The sequence below is a fragment of the Chlorocebus sabaeus genome, chromosome 20 (assembly GCF_047675955.1).
Source record: "Chlorocebus sabaeus isolate Y175 chromosome 20, mChlSab1.0.hap1, whole genome shotgun sequence".
Lineage (NCBI taxonomy): Eukaryota > Metazoa > Chordata > Mammalia > Primates > Cercopithecidae > Chlorocebus > Chlorocebus sabaeus.
In genome coordinates this window covers 127964703-127985068 of record NC_132923.1, presented here as the reverse complement: position 1 = coordinate 127985068, position 20366 = coordinate 127964703, and the positions used below count along the sequence as shown (strand labels likewise).

Here is a 20366-nt window from a genome sequence, read left to right as displayed (position 1 = left end):
TCGGAGCACCTGAAACCCGAAGCTCGAGAAACCGAGGAGTGGAATTCACTCATTCAAATCGGGTCCTGGGGTCTTCTCGATGCCCTTCTACCTTCCTGCCCAGAGTTCCCTTTTAATCCTTCTTTCACTTGCTTTCCCCAGGAAGAGACCCTATGCCAGCTCTTCCCAGGATGGTCACCTTTACCCGAGTCTTTCTGGTCTGAACAATATGGCTGTGTAACCTAGTAGCTACCATCCTTAAGATAATCTACAAATAGGCCTGCATTTGAAGTTTCTTCCAAACAAGGTGTGGGCTCTGCCTCCCAGCTCAGACTCCCTGTTGTGACCCCACTACCCTAGAGGGACCGCGTATGTCTCTTTTCTTGCCTTTGCCTCTAGTTCCCTTCCCAAGGACCCAGGAAAATGTCCTCAATGGATCCTCATCCCTTGCTGTTCCGACACCAAACCTTAGTTCTCAAAGGCCAACACCCTTTTGCCAGGCCCCCTGAATATAAAGGACAGACCCAGATGGTTCCAAACATACATAGGCACACGGAGTATTCTCATGGGTCACTGAGGCTTTTTATTTTAAGCACAAAACCACCGGGCATCTTGCCTGTGGCCACCCCGGAGATGACACGAGGCTCACATGACTCCAGACACTTGGTGGAAAGTAAGGCGAGAAAAACAGTGATTTGGGCCAATTACACGACGGCAAAGCTAGAGCTGCCAAACAGGGCTCCGGGGAGCTTGGTTCTGTAGAAGTTCGAAGGAAGCGGCACGGACTCCAAGGCGGTGGGTGAGGGGCGCTAACTAGCAGGGACCCCTGCAAGCGTTGGTCGGGGCCTCGAGCTGCCCGAGCTGACACAAGGGGAGGGGTCTATTTAGCCAACAGGTGACCGAAGGGCTTGCCTGCCCACAGCTTACTTGGCCAGGGGGTTTCTGAAGTTCCTGCCGGCAAACTTAGCCTTGCTGCCCAGCTCCTCTTCAATTCTTGGGAAGGAGAAAGATAAAAAGATGGGGAGGAAAAAAGAAAAGTCAGACCTCAAGTTGTAAGTTTTCCCATCCTAGATGTGGTCAGACACAGCCCCACTCCTGGGAAGTTGAGAACACAGAATTTGTCCACCTTCTTTAAACCCTCTAAACTTGTGCTTCTCTGAGAAGCCAGATTTGGGAGGCCAAGGTGGGAGGATCACCTGTGGTCAGCCTGACCAATATGGTGAAACCCCGTCTCTACTAAACGTTCAAAAAAGATTAGGCAGGCATGGTGGTGGGCACCTGTAATCCCAGCTACTTCGGAGGCTCAGACAGGAGAACTGCTTGAACCTGGGAGGCAGAGGTTGCAGTGAGCCAAGATTGCACCACTGCACTCCAGCCTGGGCGACACAGCGAGATCCGTCTCAAAAAAATAAAAATAAATAAAATTCCGCAGCAAAAAAAGAATGGAAGTTTGAAGCTATGACTGCCCCACTGCACTCCAGCCTGAGTGACATGGCAAGACCCTGTCTCAAACAAACAAAATAACAAAAAGCCCTGTGTCTACTCTTCACCTGCTCCTTTGTGTGTGTATGAAAATTCCCAGGATACAGTTTTAATGAAGGGGTAATAGGGGAGAACTTAGGAAATGGGTGTTGTTTCCCTACAAGTCCAGAAAATAACTAAAAAAGGGGGTTTGTATCCCAGTGGTGCCTGAGTCAGTGGGGGAGTGGTATATTATTGGCCGGGCACAGTGGCTCACACCTGTAATCCCAGCACTTTGGGAGGCTGAAGTGGGTGGATCACCCAAGGTCAGGAGTTCGGGACCAGCCTGGCCAACATGGTGAAGCCCCATCTCTACTAAAAATACAAAAATCAGCCAGGTGTGGTGGTACGCCTGTAATTGCAGCTACTCGGGAGGCTGAGGTGGGAGAATTGCTTGAACCTGGGAAGCGGAGGCTGCAGTGAGCTGAGGTCGTGCCATTGCACTCCAGACTAGGCAACAGAGCGAGACCTCATCTCAAAAAAACAAAAACAAAAAGCGGGTGGCGGGGGGACGGGGGGACAAGTCTCCTGGTGTTCAGAGGCTTCTCAAGGACACAGACAGGAAAGGGAGACCAGAACATCCCCACAGCGCTGAGAAGTGGAAACCCAGCCATGTGCCCTTTGACTTTTTCCTCCTCTCTCCGAGCCCTGGCTCCATATCCACAAACTGGTTAAATGTGCTGAAACAGATCATGAAGGGGCTCTCTGAAAGCTCTAAGGAAGTCATGGATCAGCTGTCACAGGGGGTCCCATTCTTTCTTACAGGAAGAGGGCAGCACTGTGCGGAGCAGGTTTCTGCCTCTGATGGCACTGCAGGGGGTGGGGTCTAGGCCTGCTCAGGGCCTGGCTGTCTGCACTGTGCACCTGCCCCTGTACCCATTCCCAGAGCCAGGAGCTCCTGGGGGAGGGCAGTACCTACACTGAGTGCAGCCCCAGCTGGTGAACCACAGGCCCCTTGTTCTCCAGAGCCCTCCTTACCTGAGGAGCTGATTGTACTTGGCCAAGCGCTCAGATCGGCAAGGGGCGCCAGTCTTGATCTAGGAGAAAAGAAAGGCCATTTGCTTATAGTGGACAGGCTTTGCAGGCATTTCTGGCAGGGAGAGGGTGTGATGTCAGAGAGAGAATTTCTAGAGGATCTGAGCCTAGGAAAGGGGGGCTACAACATACAAGCAGGGCCCTCATGCCCCCATTCTGTTCAGGCTCAGAAACCAGGGCAGCAACTCAGGGGACATGAGCAAAACAGGGACAGACACGGAGCTTCACTGGTTTTGGGTCTTCCAGGAAGTTGAGGTCAGAGAGAAGAAAGGAGGAGACGCTCATTCTTACCTGCCCAGTGCACAGCCCCACAACCAGGTCAGCGATGAAGGTATCTTCAGTCTCCCCAGAACGATGAGACACCATGACGCCCCAACCATTGGCCTGGGCCAACTTGCACCTAGAAGCCAAGAGACAACCCGGATGGCATGACCCCATTTTCTGGTGCCACAAACCCCAATGCCATTACCCCTCGGTGCCAGCAGGAAAGCAGTGGAGGGGCTGTTAATGGCTAAGGCTCTCCATGCCTGGGCTCTATCAAGAGCACAGAGGACAACCCTCACCCTCCTCTGAACTCTTCCACCCCCAGGACCTTCTTAGCCCTCTTCATAGTTGAAACACTGGGTTCAGCCTCCCTTGATGGGAGAAAGACTAGTGTTCTCTCACTGAGCTCTTCACAGAATACATCTGCTTGCTATGTTGCCCAGGCTGGTCTTGAGCTCCTGAGCTCAAGTGATCCTCCTGCCTTGGCCTCCCAAAACATTGGGATTACAGGCCCAAAATGTTGGACCTGTAATTTAAAAGGCTCCCGAGTTCAGACACAAAACCGTTAAAATTCCAAGGTGTCCTACATTCTGGCCAGCAGGATTCCCCATCGACAGAACAAAAGGGCCCTTTTCTGATTCACAAGCCGTAGCTGCGGGAAAGCTGCTTGCCCGGGAAGACACTTACGCCTGAAGGGACTCGGTCACGGAGCCAATCTGGTTGACTTTGAGCAGGAGGCAGTTGCAGGACTTCTCGTTCACGGCCTTGGCAATCCTCTTTGGGTTGGTCACTGTGAGATCATCCCCGACTACCTGGATTCCTGCACTGGCCGTGAACTTCTGCCAAGCTCCCCAGTCATCCTGGTCAAAGGGATCTTCGATAGACACCACTAAGGAAAGGAGGGACACGCTTCATCAGTGTGATCCTTCCAATGTGTTCCTCTGCAATGCCCAGCCTTGCTTCCCCCTAGACTTGCTGCTCGCCTGGCCTCACACTGCCCAAAATTATAGGACAGGGATGGCTCCCCAACTGATCCTTGAAACAATGTGCCCCACCAACCTACTCCTGCAGCAGAGGACAAGTCACCCACAATCCTGGGTCAATAGATCTAAAACAAAAAATCTCACTGTCACCCAGGCTTGAGTGCAATCATAGCTAACTGTAGCTGCGAAATCCTGGGATCAAATGATTCTCCCACCTCAGCCTCCTGAGTCGCTGGGACTACAGGGGTTTCCCACCCACTCAGCTATTTATTTTAATTTTTTTGCAGAAATGGAGTCTTGCTATGTTCCCTAGGCTGATCTCAAACTCCTGGGGCTCAAGTGATGCCGTTTTAGTCTCTCCAAGCGCTGGGATTCCAGGCGTAAGCCACTATATGCCCAGTGTCAAAAAAACTTTTTAAGGCCTGTATAAGAAGAGAACACTTATTTGTCTAGGGTGGTTTGAGTTTAGTGCCACTGAAAATCAGAATGGAGCCACAGACTCAGAAGTGAGAAGACCTGAGTTTGGGTCTTGGCTCAACCTTGACTAAGTTGTTTAGGGTAGTGGTTAAATGCACAGACTCTGCAGTCAGATTTCCTGGTCTGAATTCTTGCCCCACTATTTGCTGTGTGCTCTCGGGCAGATTATTCAACCAGCCCATCAGTTTCCTCTCCTGTAGAAGTCACAGTCCCTATCCTGTGTACACACAGAGCCTAAAATGAATATTTCCAGCTCACAGGAAGCATAATACATCTCAGTAACAAGTGGCTATTCTAATTCTGAAGGCTTGGTTCCCTCGCCTGTCTAATGGAGCACAGACCGCTGCTGGCACCCGAGCTCCTTAGCTACACAAGAACCTCTGTGAAGCCCTGTGTATGTACAACTAGGGGGAAGCCCCCTGATGAATCCCCCACGGGAGCCAGAGGTCCAGACACACGCTCCCCATCCCCAGCCAGCCAGATGCTCCAGCTGCCATGCTGCAGGTCAGTGGCAGGAAAGGAAGACGGCACTCCGGGAACACTCACCTGGGTAGTCCTTGATGAAGGACTTGTACAGGTCAGCCAGCTGATCAGGTGAGATGTACCTGCTGGGGTCATCGGGAGACTTGAAGTCCAGGTCATACTTCCCAGACCTGAAGAACTCGGAGGCTGCTACGTCCATGCCAATGACCACCTTATCAGTGTAGCCAGCTTTCCCAATGGCAGTCTTTAGCAGCTCTAGGCCTGGGAAGAGATGGTGGCAACAGGTTTGGAAAACAGGTAGGTTCCCTTCAACAGCTGTTACACATGGACTGTAACACAAAGGTCAAGAGGTATTCAGGCCCCAACCAGTAGTTTCAACAACGTCAGTTACTTTTTTCCTGCTTTGGGGCAAGAAACCATGGGCCGGAGCTCCTGGTGTAGACTAAATGGGAAATTCAGCACAGCTTCCAAGAAAGCAGCCTTTCTCCTTGATAAATGCTCCCAAATTCAGTGCCCAGGAACAGCTGTCCTGGCCAAGATACAGTTACAGTAACCAGCTGAGATCAGCTCTCCCAAGGCACAGGCCTTAAATAGAGCTGAAACAGGATCCAAGAGAAAGCCCAGTAGAGGCAGCCCTGGGTGGCAGGATCCTCCTGCCAGGCTGTGCCGTTGAGAGTTCAGGCTCAGGGTCTGCCGTCCATGGCTAAGCTGTCCTGCCAGCAGGACAGATGGACAGACACCTGGCTCCCCAAGCTATTAGGTATTGCTTGAGCCCAGGAGGCAGAAGTTGCAGTGAGCCGAAATTGCGCCACTGCACTCCAGCCTGGGCGACAGAGACTCCGTCTCAAAGAAAGAAAAAAATAAGTAAAATCAAACGAAGCTCCCCTTTCCCTCCTTAAAACCCTGTTTGAAGGGTCTTGATCTTTACAAACTACAGGTGGAATGAAAACCTTTTCCACAGAGGCAGGTGTGGACAACCCCTGCACAGAGGCGGGTGTGGACAACCCCCGCACAGAGGGAGTTGGTGCTGCAGGGCTGGGTGGGTGGGTGGGTGGGGATTCCCCAGCGCCTTTACCTTCTTTATTCTCCAGGATGTTGGGAGCAAACCCGCCTTCATCCCCCACATTGGTGGCATCTTTCCCGTATTTCTCCTTGATGACATTCTTCAGGTTGTGGTAAACCTCCGCTCCAATGCGCATGGCTTCCTTGAAGTTTGCTGCACCGACTGGGAGGATCATGAACTCCTGCATGGCCAGCTTGTTGCCGGCATGAGAACCGCCATTGATGACATTGAAAGCCTGGGGAGAGAACAGAGAAGCATGGCACCAGGCCCAGAGAGCCCCACAGGGCAGCAGGCCCCTCTGGTCCTACCATCCCCATCTAGCTCACAGATGAGCCCAAGACTTGCTCCTTGAGGAGCATCAGTGGGGTCAGGGTGGCCATGAAATGCTCACCAGGTCTCTGACTCATGTTTTTAGAGACAGGATCTGACTATACTGGTCTTGCCCAGGCTGGTCTCAAACTCTTGGGCTCAAGTGATCCTCCTGCCTCAGCCTCTTGATTAGCTGGGACTACAGGTGTGCACTACTGCAACCAGTTCATACCAGGTCTATTTTGATAACTGCAAATTCATGATCATCAGGAGAAACGCTAGTGACTATGTCAGCTAATGCTCACAGCCTAGCAAGGAAAGTACTGCTGTCATTTCCTACCCGAGCCTCCACTGCCAATAAAGGACCTGGGGCACAGGCAAGTTGAATTACCTGCTCAAGGTCACACTTAACAAGGGGCAGAGCTGTGCTGGGAGAGTCACATGTGTTAAAGAGATCAAGGCATAGGAGGTCTTGGGTCCCCAACAGCAAGCTGAAACTCCCAACTCCTTGCTTGGGAAGTTGCAATAAACCACTCACCGGGACTGGCAGGATGACTTCAGAGTTGCCAGCCAAGTCAGCAATGTGGCGGTACAGGGGTACCCCCTTCTCAACAGCACCAGCTTTGCAGACGGCGAGGGACACCCCCAGAATGGCGTTTGCACCAAACTTAGCTAGAACAGAAGAGAACCGAGTGGAATGGAGTCATTTCTGACTCACCAGCTTTTCTCCTGCCATCTCCTCCCCCATCACACTGTTACTAGAAATGCAAATAGCATTCCCTGTGGACTCACCACTGCTTTTCCCCTCTAAGACAGAGCCCAGCTCTGGCCAACTATAGGAATTGCTGAATTCATTATAAGGAGCAAAGCTGTTCCAAGTAACCGAACTGACAGGCTATTATCACCTGGTTTTGCTCCTGATACTCAAAAGCGTGATTTCTCTTTTTTTTGTTTGAGATGGAGTCCTTGCTCTGTTGCCCAGGCTGGAGTGCAGTTGCGCAATCTCGTCTCCCCCATTCATGCCATTCTCCTACCTCAGCCTCCCGAGTAGCTGGGACTACAGGCACCAGCCACAAGGCCTGTATAATTTGTTGTATTTTTTTTTTTTTTGAGACGGAGTCTCGCTCTGTTGCCCAGGCTGGAGTGCAGTGGCTGGATCTCAGCTCACTGCAAGCTCTGTCTCCCGGGTTTACACCATTCTCCTGCCTCAGCCTCCTGAGTAGCCGGGACTACAGGCGCCCGCCACCTCACCCGGCTAGTTTTTTGTATTTTTTAGTAGAGTCGGGGTTTCACCATGTTAGCCAGGATGGTCTCGATCTCCTGACCTCGTGATCCACCCATCTCGGCCTCCCAAAGTGCTGGGACTGTTGTATTTTTAGTGGAGATGGGGTTTCACATGTTAGCCAGGATGGTCTCGATCTCTTGCCCGCCTCGGCCTCCCAAAGTGCTGGGATTACAGGCGTGAGCCACCGCACCTGGCCAAAAATGTGATTTCTTAAGAGTGACGCAAAGAAATGGGAGGGGACGACAGGCTCATTAGCTTGTCACTAAGATCATGGACCTCTTCCTGAAAGTTTTTAAAGTCTTTAGGAGACTTCACGATCTTCCCCAGTAAAGATGCCTCCTCGGGCCACTCACATTTATTTTCTGTTCCATCCATCTCGATCATCAGTTTGTCAATCTTCTCTTGTTCTGTGACGTTCAGTTTCTAAGAGGGAGAGGGGAGAATGAGGGGTTGGTGTCACTCTTATCTGCACAGCCTTTGCTCCCCCCTACCATGGAATCTGACTTTGGAACTATGTAAAATAAAAATCAATTCTGTGATGTTTGTTTTATAAGCAAAAAAAGTGGGGGACAAAAATCAATGGTGAGACAAAACACTGCCTTCTGCTTGCTTTGATGGTGTTTCATTCACCCAACAATGAAAGAGATGGACGCTCTCAGACACAATGCTTGTGTCACAAAGGTGATGGTCTACCCAGGGAGTCCAAAGTGACTTTACACCCAAGAGAATTGTCAGGTATGTGCTATGTAAACTACTGCTACGAAGGAACATGGCTTTCATGGGCAATAAATAAGCAAAGCTCATTGTTCACTCAAGCAGGCTGAGCCCTTGAAAGATGGGCTCTGCTGCTCACTCTTGGCTAACCTCAAAGATTGCAAATCTCCATCCTCTGATGGGAGGCATGATTTCTGCAGGTAGTCTGAAATCACTTAGCAGAGTGTCTAATAATGGATCAAAATGAGTTAAAGTAACAAAACTGATGTACTAAGAACTGGCTCAAAGTAATCCAATAAAAACCAGCATTACTTTTTAAATTTTTTTTTTTAACTTTTTGAGACAGAGTCTCGCTCTGTTGCCTAGGCAGGAATGCAGTGTCATGATCTCAGCTCACTGCAACCTCCACCTCCTGGGCTCAAATGATCCTGCAACCTCAGCTGTGACTACAGGCATGCGCCACCATGCCTGGCTGAGTTTTGTACTTTTTTTTTTTTTTTTTTTTTTGCAGAGATGGGCTTTGCCATGTTGCCCAGGCTGGTCTTAAACTTCTGACCTCAAGGAATCTGCCCATCTAAAGTGTTGGGATTACCGGCGTAAGCCACTGCACCCAACCAAAAATCAGCATTACATTTTAAACTTACTAATATATTAACAAGGCATTATTTTTATCTATAATATTCTTGGTATAAAAAATATGCAAAGAAAATCAGCTTTGATCCCATCATGCTGTGCTAGCAACTTGGTGTCTTTTGCAGCTTTGTCAAGGCATCACTGGAACAGGCAGGCAGTTACCCAGGCACAGCCTCAGAGGCCAGTTCTCACCAACAGGTTGGTATGGTATGTTTCTCCCAGGGGGAAGAATATGCCGGGGGATGTCCTGCTCATCGTGTGAGTCACACTATGTAGGGATATGAAGGGACAGAGAACAAGGTACATGTGGAGGTTTCCAGGAGACTGGCAGAGGGTGTTGCAGGCAAAACAGTAACGAGAAATTTCGTCTGGGGGCCGGTCAGGCAGGGAGTAATTACAGAGTGCCACAAAACCCAGGCTTAAACCAACAAGTGGGGGACAGAGACAACAAAGGAGCTCCTCCTTTTCCCTGTACAGAATGAATTCATGGAGGAGAGGGACTAGATTCAAGAACAGATGGAGGCTGTGGCTGGGCTTGGACTGGGCCTAGAGAGTTTTGTTATTTTTATTTTTTGAGACAGAGTCTCACTCTGTTGCCCAGGCTGCAGTGCAGTGGCGCAATCTCTGCTCACTGCAACCTCTGCCTCCCAGCTTCAAGTGTTTCTCATGTCTCAGCCTCCCAAGTAGCTGGGACTACAGGGGTGCGCCACCACGCCGGGCTAATTTTTGTACTTATAGTAGAGATGGGGTTTCACCATGTTGGCTAGACTGGTCTCCAACTCCTGACCTCAAGTAATCCACATACCTCGGCTTCCCAAAGTGCTTGGATTACAGGTGTGAGTCACTGTACCTCGCCCAGAGCATTTTTAGACAGGGCTTTTCAAATCAGTCCCATCTGATGAGTGCCACAGGAATTACGGAGGGACGGGCCGAAGGGAGGGTAAATGATAATAAAAACCTGCTGAGTCAGGTGGGTTGCTAGGTCCCCAGCCCCACTTCACCTCCAGCAGCTCTACTTTTACGTTTGACATATTGAGGTTTCCCGGATGATTTCACTGAACAGGAAGGAACTCCACTGCTAAAGTCAGTAGAATTATAGTAAATAATTCCAACATCCATGAGAAATTAGTCACTATGGACACTACCACAAACACCCCTGAGAAAGCATTCTTAAAATCTGGATCTTGATTTCCCCAAAGGTCCAGAGAGTTGCAGAGGCGAAGAACCTCAGGGCTCTAAGTGCCTCACTCTTCTGATGCGATTCCATCTGCTCCCATAAGCGGACTGTGAGGCAGCAGGCAGGTTAGACTTATGTCATGCACGGATTGTTCTCATGCATGACACGGAATCCAATCGGCTTCTGTAGCTCTCAGAATAAGCTCTTCCATAAACAGGAAAGCCCCTGGGATTGGGAGACGCTCTGGTGGCATTAGACACATTAGTTATCAGGAGGCAGGTCCTACCTTGCTAACCAGGGCAGGCGCAATAGTTTTATTGATGTGCTCAACAGCCTTTGAGACACCTAGAAGGAACAATCAAATCAAATTACTTGACATTAATTTTAAAACCAGGCTTGAGCAGCATTGCTAGAGAGAGCCACTGTTAAGGCTGACCCGGAAGCCCACCAAGGGACCTTCCATGGGACCTCTTACCCCTCTCCCCTTCCCCCCAGAATCGGAGGACTTTCCGGCCTAGTCTGAGTGCTCCTACCTAGGACCCCAGAGTGTTAGAGCCACACAAACAGCAGCTGGCTCAGTGATCTGACCGGTTAGTTTGCAAGACCATGCACTGGAAACACCAGCCGCAGACTAAAGGCTGTCCAATCAGTTACCTGAGTGCACAGGGCTGGTGCCAGGAACTCATTAATATACTTAACAGGTCTGGAGATGCCTGCCCAGCAGAGGAGGATGAAGAAGGAAAAATGAGAGAGACTCAGAAGAGAACCAGTGATTAAGGACTGCGAGTGAGAGACAGCAAGGGAACAGGAAAGCAGAGGAGAGCATTTAGGGGGTCATGAGTTCAATCTTCCACATCTTCCACAAATGCTGACTTACTGAGCACTCATTACCATCAAGGCACAGCACCATCCTGCTCTGGGTAAATCCCCACACAGGCCATTAAACAACAGTGACATGGTAACATGTTGGTGTGTGGACACTGATTCTTACAGCATTAAAGCAGGACTGAACACCCAGCACCACCACTGCGACACCAGCCCAGTGTTTCGCAACCTGATTTCATCATTGTCCCTCCCCTGCAGCCTCTCTGGAGTTTTCCGGGTCCCCCACGGAGAATGTGCGATCTAGCCCTGCGTGCTTTTCTGTAATTTGGCCACATGTACTATCTCTAGAAAGGTCAATGTTGCACACACACTAAGTCAATTTGAATACAGCCAGAGGCTGGCTCTGCCACAGAGAGGGCTCCTGTGAGTCAGTCAACAGGAAAATCAGACTAAATGACACATCTGTAGCTCACCATTAAGGGTAAGCCATTGGCTAGACCTTCCCTGGATACTTTCTTGCCCTTGAAGAGGCTGATGATCTGGAGGGCCCACAGAAACCCCCTGGGAGATGGGGAAACTTTTCTTTAGTTAACAGGCCCTGTTCTCATCCTTGGATTCCTGTCCTAATCATGAAGGAGTATTTCACAGACTGGGGACAAACTGCAATAGAAACAAGCATTGAAACTCTCGACCCAGAGCATGCAGGCTCAGGAACCCTGTAATCCACACACCAACTTTCCTGTCCACGTGGTGGTGCACTGCTTCCATCAACATCATGGGTTACGGGAGGTTTACCTGCCATAAACCTGCAAATGCAAGCCCCACCCAGAGAGAAGGACAGGACTGGGCAAGGCCAGGAGTGGGGCTGGAGGCAGGGAGGCCATGGGCTGTGGGTTCTAAGGCTTACCCTTCCCCATATAGCGAGTCTTATCATTGTCCCGGAGCTCTAGGGCCTCATAGATACCAGTTGAAGCACCACTGGGCACAGCAGCTCTGAAGAGACCTGGATGAGAAGAAAAAAAGACATAGTAGCAATTCAGAAATCCAGTTCCAGCACAGTCCCAAGTCCCCTCCCGCCCACAAATGCATTTGTCATCAGGGAGCTGTTTCTTCCTCCTACCAACTGCGTGAATTAAACACTCTGGTCTGTTCTTCGTGCCTCTCACATATTTATGATCCTGTACTGCAGACTTTACTGCAAAGATGACTGATTCCTCTAGCAGAAAGAAAGTGCTCTATAGCAGAGCCTACATGCCAGCTGGGGGTCTTGTTAAAATGTAGATTCCGACCCAGGAAAATATGTGTACCTCACAAGCTCGCATTGGTGCCCTGTGGATTACCCCAGCAGCACTGCCCAAGAGAAATCCAACGCAAGCCACACAGGGAACCGAAGATGTTCTGGTATTTTTTTTTTTTTTTGAGAGTCTCGCTGTATCCCCCAGGCTGGAGTGCATGGGGTGACCTCGGCTTACTGCAACCTCCATCTCCTGGGTTCAAGCAATTCTCCTTCATCAGCCTCCCCAGTAGCTGGGATTATAGGAGCACGCCACCACGCCCGGCTAATTTTTGTATTTTCAGTAGAGACAGCGTTTCACCATGTTGGCCAGGCTGGTCTTGAACTCCTGACCTCAAGTATCTGCCCATCTCAGTCTCCCAAAATGCTGGGTTTACAGGAATGAGCATCACACCCAGGCAGGTACTACATTGATGTTAAGCATAAAATCAGGGGAATTTAACTGGTTCAGGAGGAGTATCTAGCTCATTTGCTTCAGTTTGGACAATGCTAAATCCTATTTTGGGAGTTCTATGCCCAACTGGAAACTGGCAAACAGGATGGATGTGGGGGGAAGGAATAAAGATAATAAAATGCAGTTTAATAAATGTAAGAAAGTTCCATTCATTTCAATTTCAAAATGTCCGCCTCCCAACAATCTTTTAGCGTCTGGGGTCTTTTGTTGCTTTAATGTTCATTAATCTAAGCAGAAAGTTCCACCCATTCACTAAGCAAACCAATCTTATTGGATGAAGGGAATTCTCAGCATCCTGTGAGAGCCCTCAGGATTCCCCATAAAGCGAGTGTCCTGGAGAAAACCCACTGTGCTTGAGAGCCCACACAGCAAGCAGCCAAAGGCAGAACACAGGCATTCTTCTGCCCAATGAAGTCGGGCCTCAAGGATCCTTTCTTCCTGAGGGGTAGGGGAGGTGCAAGGGGAAGGGAAGGGCTGGGGTTCCACTGCCAGGCCTGTGACTCACAGACGATGACTCAGCTCCGACTGGCAGTTCTCTGGGAGTTTAGCACCACTGAATGATTCTGCCTGAAGCTCCTTTGCCAACCTCACCCACTCTGTCCATTGTACCATGTGCTGAAAGTAACACAGGGCTACAGAGGCACTGGATTTTCTTCTTAAAAGGAGGAGTTTCACCATTCTGTTATTTTTTCATAAGAAAACTCCTCCTATGGGGACTGACAGCCAAGCAAAAATGAGAGCCTCTGCACTATTCCAGAGCCCACAGGTAAAAACTGTCCTTGATCCTTGCTAAAGAGTGATTTCTAGACACAGAGATAAGGGTGCTACATTCACGCCTGCTCGCCCTCCCCTCATCTCTTTCCCTCATGGTATCACCTTACTTCAGTGAGCTATCACCTCAACTGACTTAGGAGTCAACTTATGTGGTTTTAAGCCAAGAAGCTGGCAGGGTCAGACGTGGTGGCTCACGCCTATAATCCCAGCAGTTTGGGAGGCCAAGGCGGGCGGATCACCTGGGGTCAGGAGTTCGAGACCAGCCTGACCACTATGGTGAAACCCCGTCTCTACCAAAAATGCAAAAATTGCCGGGCGTGGTGGTGCACGCCTGTAGTCCCAGCTACTTGGGAGGCTGAGACAGAAGAACTGCTTGAACCCGGGAGGTGGAGGTTGCAGTGAGCTGAAATCATGCCACCACACTTCAGCCTGGGTGACAGAGCAAGACATCTCAAAAAACAAACAAAAAGCCAGGAAGCAGCAAGACACTGGCTCCATGCCTGAAAATCCCCCAACCCTCAGAGTCAGGAATCACAACCTACTAGCATGTGCAGATACAAAAAAAGCTTATATATATATATATATAAATAATTTTTTTTTTTTTGCCTAAGGCTCCAGCATTTGTAGAAAATTTGTAAAATGAAGCGTGGTAGAAGGAACTCTGGAAACGAAGGTGGCACATACCTTTTGAGGTGAAGAGATCAACCTCAACAGTGGGATTCCCACGAGAGTCAAAGATCTCCCTGGCATGGACCTTGAGAATAGACATGGTGAATTTCTGTAGGAGAAACACACAGTTCATGTTTTCCATAAGCCATAATGCTGCATTTGCTCACTCATTCAAGGAATCACTTCCGAGGTTCATGGACTACAAACAATCGGCATTGGACTAAATACTGGATGTAGGAAAGTTGATTAGGGTGGGGGAAAAAGCCTGCTGGAAAGCAGTGGGAATTCTCCTAAGTAAGCAGTTAGGGCCAAGCTCTGGAAGGCCTTAACCTATTTATGCCTAGTGTTCCATTACTGGAACGCTAAGTGTGTGGGAGTTATTTTTATCTGACTGCTCAAGTCATCACCAAGGCCTGATTTTTCACAAAAAAGATTTGCAACTTCCGGCATAAATGGGTTAAACCGCAGCAACTGAGGTCTTGTTCTGTAAGCAAAAAGGAAAAAAAAAGAGAGGGAGAGAAAGCCCACAAATGTGTGTACCCAGGGAGAATCAAATCCAAATAGATGAATGTATTGCTGGATGCAGAGCAGCCAGGGAACTGTCTGAAACTGGCTATTGTCATGAGTGAACAATGAGGCCTGGCATGGGAATGGAAAGGAACCAAGAACAGACATGAAGGTCACAAGCAAAACCACCTAGGGCGAGGCCGAAAAGAGGGTGGGGGGACGAGGGGAAAATCTGGCTTGCAGCAGAATTAAAACAAAATAGCGAATTAAGTTTGGACAACATTCTTCAGATTAAATTTGAAGTAGCAGCACAATATTCACTTAGTAGTTATTTAATAATCAGAAATTCTGAGTTTGGAAGTCAGGAACAATGAAGTCCTTGGACCATACGATCTTGGCTAACGCCACTTCCTGGGACTTTCCAATTTCACAGTACTCCGGTCTTCAGTATTGTTATGTCATTAATGACAACATCTTTATTTTAATTACTTTTTTAAGAGATGGGGGTCTCACTATGTTGCCCAGGTTGGTGTCAAACTCCTGGGTTCAAGTGATCCTCCCCTGCCTTGGCCTCCCAAAGCATGCTAGGATGATTATAGGGGTGAGCCACCAGGAGCAGCCAATAACGACATCTAATTTCTTCCCAAGGGGGTTTTATAATTTGTAAATAGAGGAAAGTCTTTGAACACCAGGATACTTCAAGGGAAGGGGCTTCCTTTGACAACACCTTAAAAACAACAACAAAAAACCAAAACCAAAACAAAACACCACAAAAATTTGCAGCAATGAAAAACAAATAGCAATTCCTCAAAGAAAAATCCTTTCTTACTTTTTTCCTTGGCGCTCTCCAAAGAAACTAACTGAACAACTTATAGAACTGAGGTGGGTGAGAGGAACTTAGTGTTTAAAGCCATTATCTAGCTGGGCAACCCTCCAACATCTTCTCTGAAATGTCCTGAGGCGGCAAATGGCAGATTTTTAACTTGCAAAATCATTTACTGAAGTCACTTCTGTGGCTTTGTTGTCTACGTAACAATGGAGTTTTATTCATTAGCCAAGGAAAAGGTACTTAGTTTTTATCTACTAGGTTCCAAAAAGGCAAATTTGTTTAAACATATTTAAGTTAATTTTGCGTTTTGGCAAATTACATACCCGAGTAACATTTCCATCACTGCTAAGTTATCTCAGGCCATTTCTAGTTAATATTCCCCCGCCCCATCTCCAGGCCACCACTGTACTTTGTGTATTTCAGTCATACTTTTAAAGGCAATTTTATTAGGGCACTTCGGCATTTTTGTTTTCATTTTAGAGACAAGACAAAAGCCTTGGGATGTGAAAATAAAGTGTAAGTGATTTTTTTTATTTTTTGAGACGGAGTTTGGCTGTTCTTGCCGAGGCTGGAATGCAATGACTCCATCTGGGTTCAGTGCAACCTCAGCCTCCTGGGTTCAAGCGACTCTCCTCTCTCAGCCTCCTGAGTAGGTGGAATTACAGGCGCCTGCCACTATGCCCAGATGATTTTTTTTGAAACAGAGTCTCGCTCTGTCACCCAGGATACAGCGCAGTGGCAGGATCTCAGCTCACTGCAAGCTCCTCCTCCCGGGTTCATGCCATACTCCTGTCTCCGCCTCCCAAGCAGCTGGGACTATAGGTGCACACCACCACGCCAGGCTAATTTTTTGTATTTTTAGTAGAGACGGGGTTTCACCGTGTTAGCCAGGATGATCTCATCTCCTGACCTCGTGATCCGCCCGCCTCGGCCTCCCAAAGTGCTGGGATTACAGGCGTGAGCCACCGCGCCCGGCCGATTTTTGTATTTTTAGTAGAGACGGGGTTTCACCACATTGGCCAGGCTGGTCTCGAACTCTAGACCTCAGGTGATGCGCCCACCTCTGCATCCCAAAGTGATGGGATTACAGGCGGGAGCCACTGCGCCCGGACCATTCACAGCTTTTTTAGCTGCCTGGATGGAACCCTGAATTAGGGACACAGTAAATGAATGCAGCAGTCAGGGCCCGGGTGGGCCCGAAAGACAAGTGAAGCAATGGACCCTACAGCCCAGAGAAGCCACAGAGCAGGGGAACAGTAAACAGGAAGCTTTCTTAAAATACATCCTTCTGGCCGGGTGCGGTGGCTCATGCCTGTAATCCCAGCACTTTGGGAGGCCGAGACGGGCGGATCACGAGGTCAGGACATCGAGACCATCCTGGCTAACACGTGAAACCCCATCTTTACTAAAAGATACAAAAAACTAGCTGGGTGAGGCGGCGGGCGCCTGTAGTCCCAGCTACAGAGGCTGAGGCAGGAGAATGGCCTAAACCTGGGAGGTGGAGCTTGCAGTGAGCTGAGATCTGGCTACTGCACTCCAGCCTGGGCGACAGAGCGAGACTCCGTCTCACCAAAAAAAAAAAAAAAAAAAAAAAAAAAAAATCCTTCTTGGCCGGGCGCGGTGGCTCACGCCTGTAATCCCAGCACTTTGGGAGGCCGAAGAGGGCGGATCACCTGAAGTCCGGGAGTTCAAGACCAGCTTGACCAACACGGTGAAACACCGCCTCTAATTAAAAAAAAAATATATATATATTACACAGACACACAAAATTAGCCGGGCGTGGTGGCGTATGCCTGTAATCCCAGCTACTCGGGAGGCTGAGGTAGGAGAATCGCTTGAACCCAGGAGGCGGAGGTTGCGGTGAGCCGAGGAGATCAGGCCATTGCACTCCAGCCTGGGCAACAAGAGCAAAAAAAAAAGGAAATCCTTCTCAGATCAGGGCCCGACGTTTGGTGGCCAGCCGGGCAGCCGCTCTTGCCCAACTTGGGCGAGGTCGCCTGGAGGGCTTGCCAATGATCTAACGGCTCTGCGGCAGATTCCTCAAGAAGAGGTGCCTTCTCGAAATGAGTCACCGCTTACTGGGCCGAAGCGCGGGCCGCGAGTGCAGGCGGGAGGCGGGGGCTGCCGGTGGGGGAGGGGGTTGCAGCCTCGTGGGCATCTCCTCTCTCGCCGCCCTCCTCCATTTTAGGGAAGGCCTGGCCTCAGTGGGCACCACTGCTCTGTCTGCGTCCGTCCCAAAAACCTTACACTTGGCTACGATGGAAAAGCAACTTCCACTCCCAACTCCCGCTGTGCTAAGCGGCTCGCGTGTGCAGCTCCCGACCTTCCCCTGACGGTGATCCTGCCCCGCAGTCTGTAATCACGTGTTGATCTGCACTTTCCCCTCCAAAGAAATCGGGACCCAGTACGTGCGCCTGGCATTGCGCCCCCGTCCCGGGCCTCGGGGTGAGCGGGGGTGCCACTTCCCACCCAGGGAGTCGGTGCTCGCACGCGCCCCTGACCCCGCCACGCCGGGCCTGCTGGCGCACAGCCTCCCTCTAAGGGGAAAGAGCCCCACAAGCCCAGAAAAGCCCTGCGCCACCTGCTCGTTGCTCAGCCCTTCCCTAATCATTACCTAGCCGCTGGGTCTCGTGGCCTAAGAGAAGAAGCGGCGGGTGCAGCAGACACCGAAGTGAGTGTGAAGCCGGCGAGGTCTACGAGGTCTATGCGCTCCGGGTCTCCACACCTACTGTCCGCGGCGCACGCCGACTTCCTGCCCAGCTAAGGCGGGCCCCACCCACTTCCCGCCTTCCAGACACGCCTCCTCAGGGCCGCCTCGCCATTGGTCGGGAGAGCCGTCACTCATGCTCTCACCTCCCGGAAAGGGGTGGGACTGCGGCCAGCAGCCGGGAAAGGGGGGTGACGATCCGCGGACGTGAGGCGGGCGGAGTTAGGGTGCCCCGACTACCCAGCGGCCCTGTTGTGGTGCGAGCGAAACTCTAGCCCCAGATAGGACCCGTAAGCCGAACTGGAGTGTGCGGAGCCGGGGTCCCGGGTGAGAGCCCGGGGCGGCCTGGCGGGCATGAGAGCTGGGGGCTCCGTCACGTACTGCGAGTCCCGCACGCACTCAGCGTCGCTCCGAGGCCGCGCGTCCTGCCCTCGACCTTGCTGACGACTTTGGCTGCCCGCGCCTGCCCCGGCCCTCCTGCTCCGCCCCTCTTGTCCTGCGCCGCGATCCGGGAGACCCCGTTGGGGTCGAGTCGTTGAGAGGCTACGCGCCTCGGCCCCACTCCGGCGTCGGGTCGCTGGCCCCGCCGCAGCGGTGCGCCCCCGGGGCCACGTGCGCCGCCTGCGCCTGCGCACTGCCCCCCAGCCGCGCCCGTCCGGCCGGGCTCCGCCTGGCACCCGCCAAGGTGACCCTGTCCCTTTCTCTTTGCTGCGGTGAGAATCAGGCCGAGACAGCCAAAGGAAGGTTCACTTTCCTTTAATTCTACCTCATATTTCTTGAGTGCCTCCTAGGTATCTGTCGCGCCACCACATGCTTCCCCAGTGTTAATTCATTCTCTAGCCCATGTTAATGTTGCATCTGAAATTTCACATCCCCCTCATTCCCATCTAGGGAACTAGATCAAACCTACCTGGATTCTTGTGAACCATTCATGTAAATTATTTGGAACTGGAATTTCACATAGACCCGGGGAATTTCTCAAAGTTCAAGACGGGTCATATTCCATGGAATATGGAAGGAGTTGGTGTAGTAATTTCACCTTTTTGATCGAGAACTGATAGCCATTAAAACTCAGCTCCGCAATATATCCCCCCCACTCCAAGGGAGGGCTGAAATGATCACTTCGTTTTCTGTTACGGTGACTTTTATATTTTTCAACATTATTGCTGGTCTCTAAGAGAACTAAAACATCTCCTGATTTTCCTCATTTCCTTGCAAAGAGATGTTCAAATATGTACTTGAATTTAATTATTTCTTCTGGTCCGCTGCAAAAACTACTTTTCTTTCTTAACCCCTAGCGTTTTTGTCCTCTTAGCTACTGACAGGTTTCCATGGCGTTGGTTAAAAGTGAAGGCCTATTAAGTCCATAGTATTTACTTTCCAGTGGGTAAGAAGCAAGAACTTTAGGATTAAATTCAGCAAAATGATAATAATAATAAAATTTTGCAAGCAGAGTTTGTGATTTCACCAGCAATACACTAACGTTTTTGGCTACTGAAAACCACTATCTCCAGCCCCATGACTCAGCAGCTAAATCAGCCAACATCTCCTGCTGTTAAGCAGGCACTTGGTACTCTTACTTTCAGAGCAATTCTAAGGCGTGGCCCTGAAAGGGCTCCAAACAATCTTATTTTACATTAAAATGGTTAGAGAGATAAAGATACTCTGCTGTGTCCAGAACCAGTAAATCTAGCAGGAAATGAGAGGCAGAACATGATCCCAGACTGCTGCTGTTGCAAGATTCTTGGAGGCTGCAGCACCACATTCTGAGGCAGCACTTCGACCTCCCATTGTAGCTAAAATGTTAATGATTACTAGAGATGGCCTGAAATCTTCTTCAAAATTCACAGGCTGCGAAATGCCCTCCCTGTTTCCATAGCTCCTTAGGCTTTGTTAGCAGGCTCTGGGGTTCACATTTGCTTGTAGTCAGCACAAGGGCATTGCATTTAGTTATTATTTCTCACTTGCTGTAAGCTTGTTGAGCAGGTCTATTGGTGGTGGGCAGGTGGGGAATAACTGTCCAAAGCTATCGGAATACCACACCTTGAAGCACTGTAGGTAGTACATGCACGGTGTCTGCAGGTGGCCAGCATCAAGGGAAAGTGAATCTGCTATGACCTGTAACTCGCTTGAATTACTGATTCTGTCTGTGACACGTATGTAAAAGCCACTGGTCAGCTTGAGAAAGTGATCTTTATGAAAGAAGGTCTCCAGCCAGATAGGGAACTTCTGGGTTGGAGAAGGAACTCTGGCAAAGTAAGATACCAGATGAGTGCAGAAGCGGATCTAGGTGGATGGTCCCTCCTCATAACAGTTCATAAGGTTTTGGTGTTTGTGTATCACTTAGTATTTCACGTACACCAGAGACTACATGAAGTGTATAT

General features: G+C 50.0%; 1 protein-coding gene across 1 annotated transcript; it reads right to left on the bottom strand.

The window, feature by feature from the left end:
* Positions 1-539: 539 nt before the first annotated feature.
* Positions 540-18588, bottom strand: ENO1 (enolase 1). The gene is made up of 12 exons (XM_007980661.3): positions 17890-18588; positions 13955-14048; positions 11656-11751; positions 10210-10268; positions 7753-7822; positions 6653-6786; positions 5818-6040; positions 4806-5003; positions 3487-3688; positions 2827-2935; positions 2479-2537; positions 540-972 (listed from the first exon to the last, which is right to left on the bottom strand). The coding sequence occupies exons 2-12, from the start codon at positions 14037-14039 to the stop codon at positions 903-905; spliced, it is 1305 nt and encodes a 434-aa protein (XP_007978852.1). The 5' UTR covers positions 14040-14048; positions 17890-18588; the 3' UTR covers positions 540-902.
* Positions 18589-20366: the final 1778 nt, after the last annotated feature.

Excerpts from the sequence above, each read along its gene's own strand:
- ENO1 (XM_007980661.3), bottom strand. The coding sequence starts at position 14,039 with ATGTCTATTCTCAAGGTCCATGCCAGGGAGATCTTTGACTCTCGTGGG. Across the intron at positions 6,041-6,652 it reads AAGTCATCCTGCCAGTCCCG|GCTTTCAATGTCATCAATGG; the intron begins GTGAGTGGTTTA and ends TTCTCTCCCCAG. Across the intron at positions 973-2,478 it reads AAGTACAATCAGCTCCTCAG|AATTGAAGAGGAGCTGGGCA; the intron begins GTAAGGAGGGCT and ends CTCCTTCCCAAG.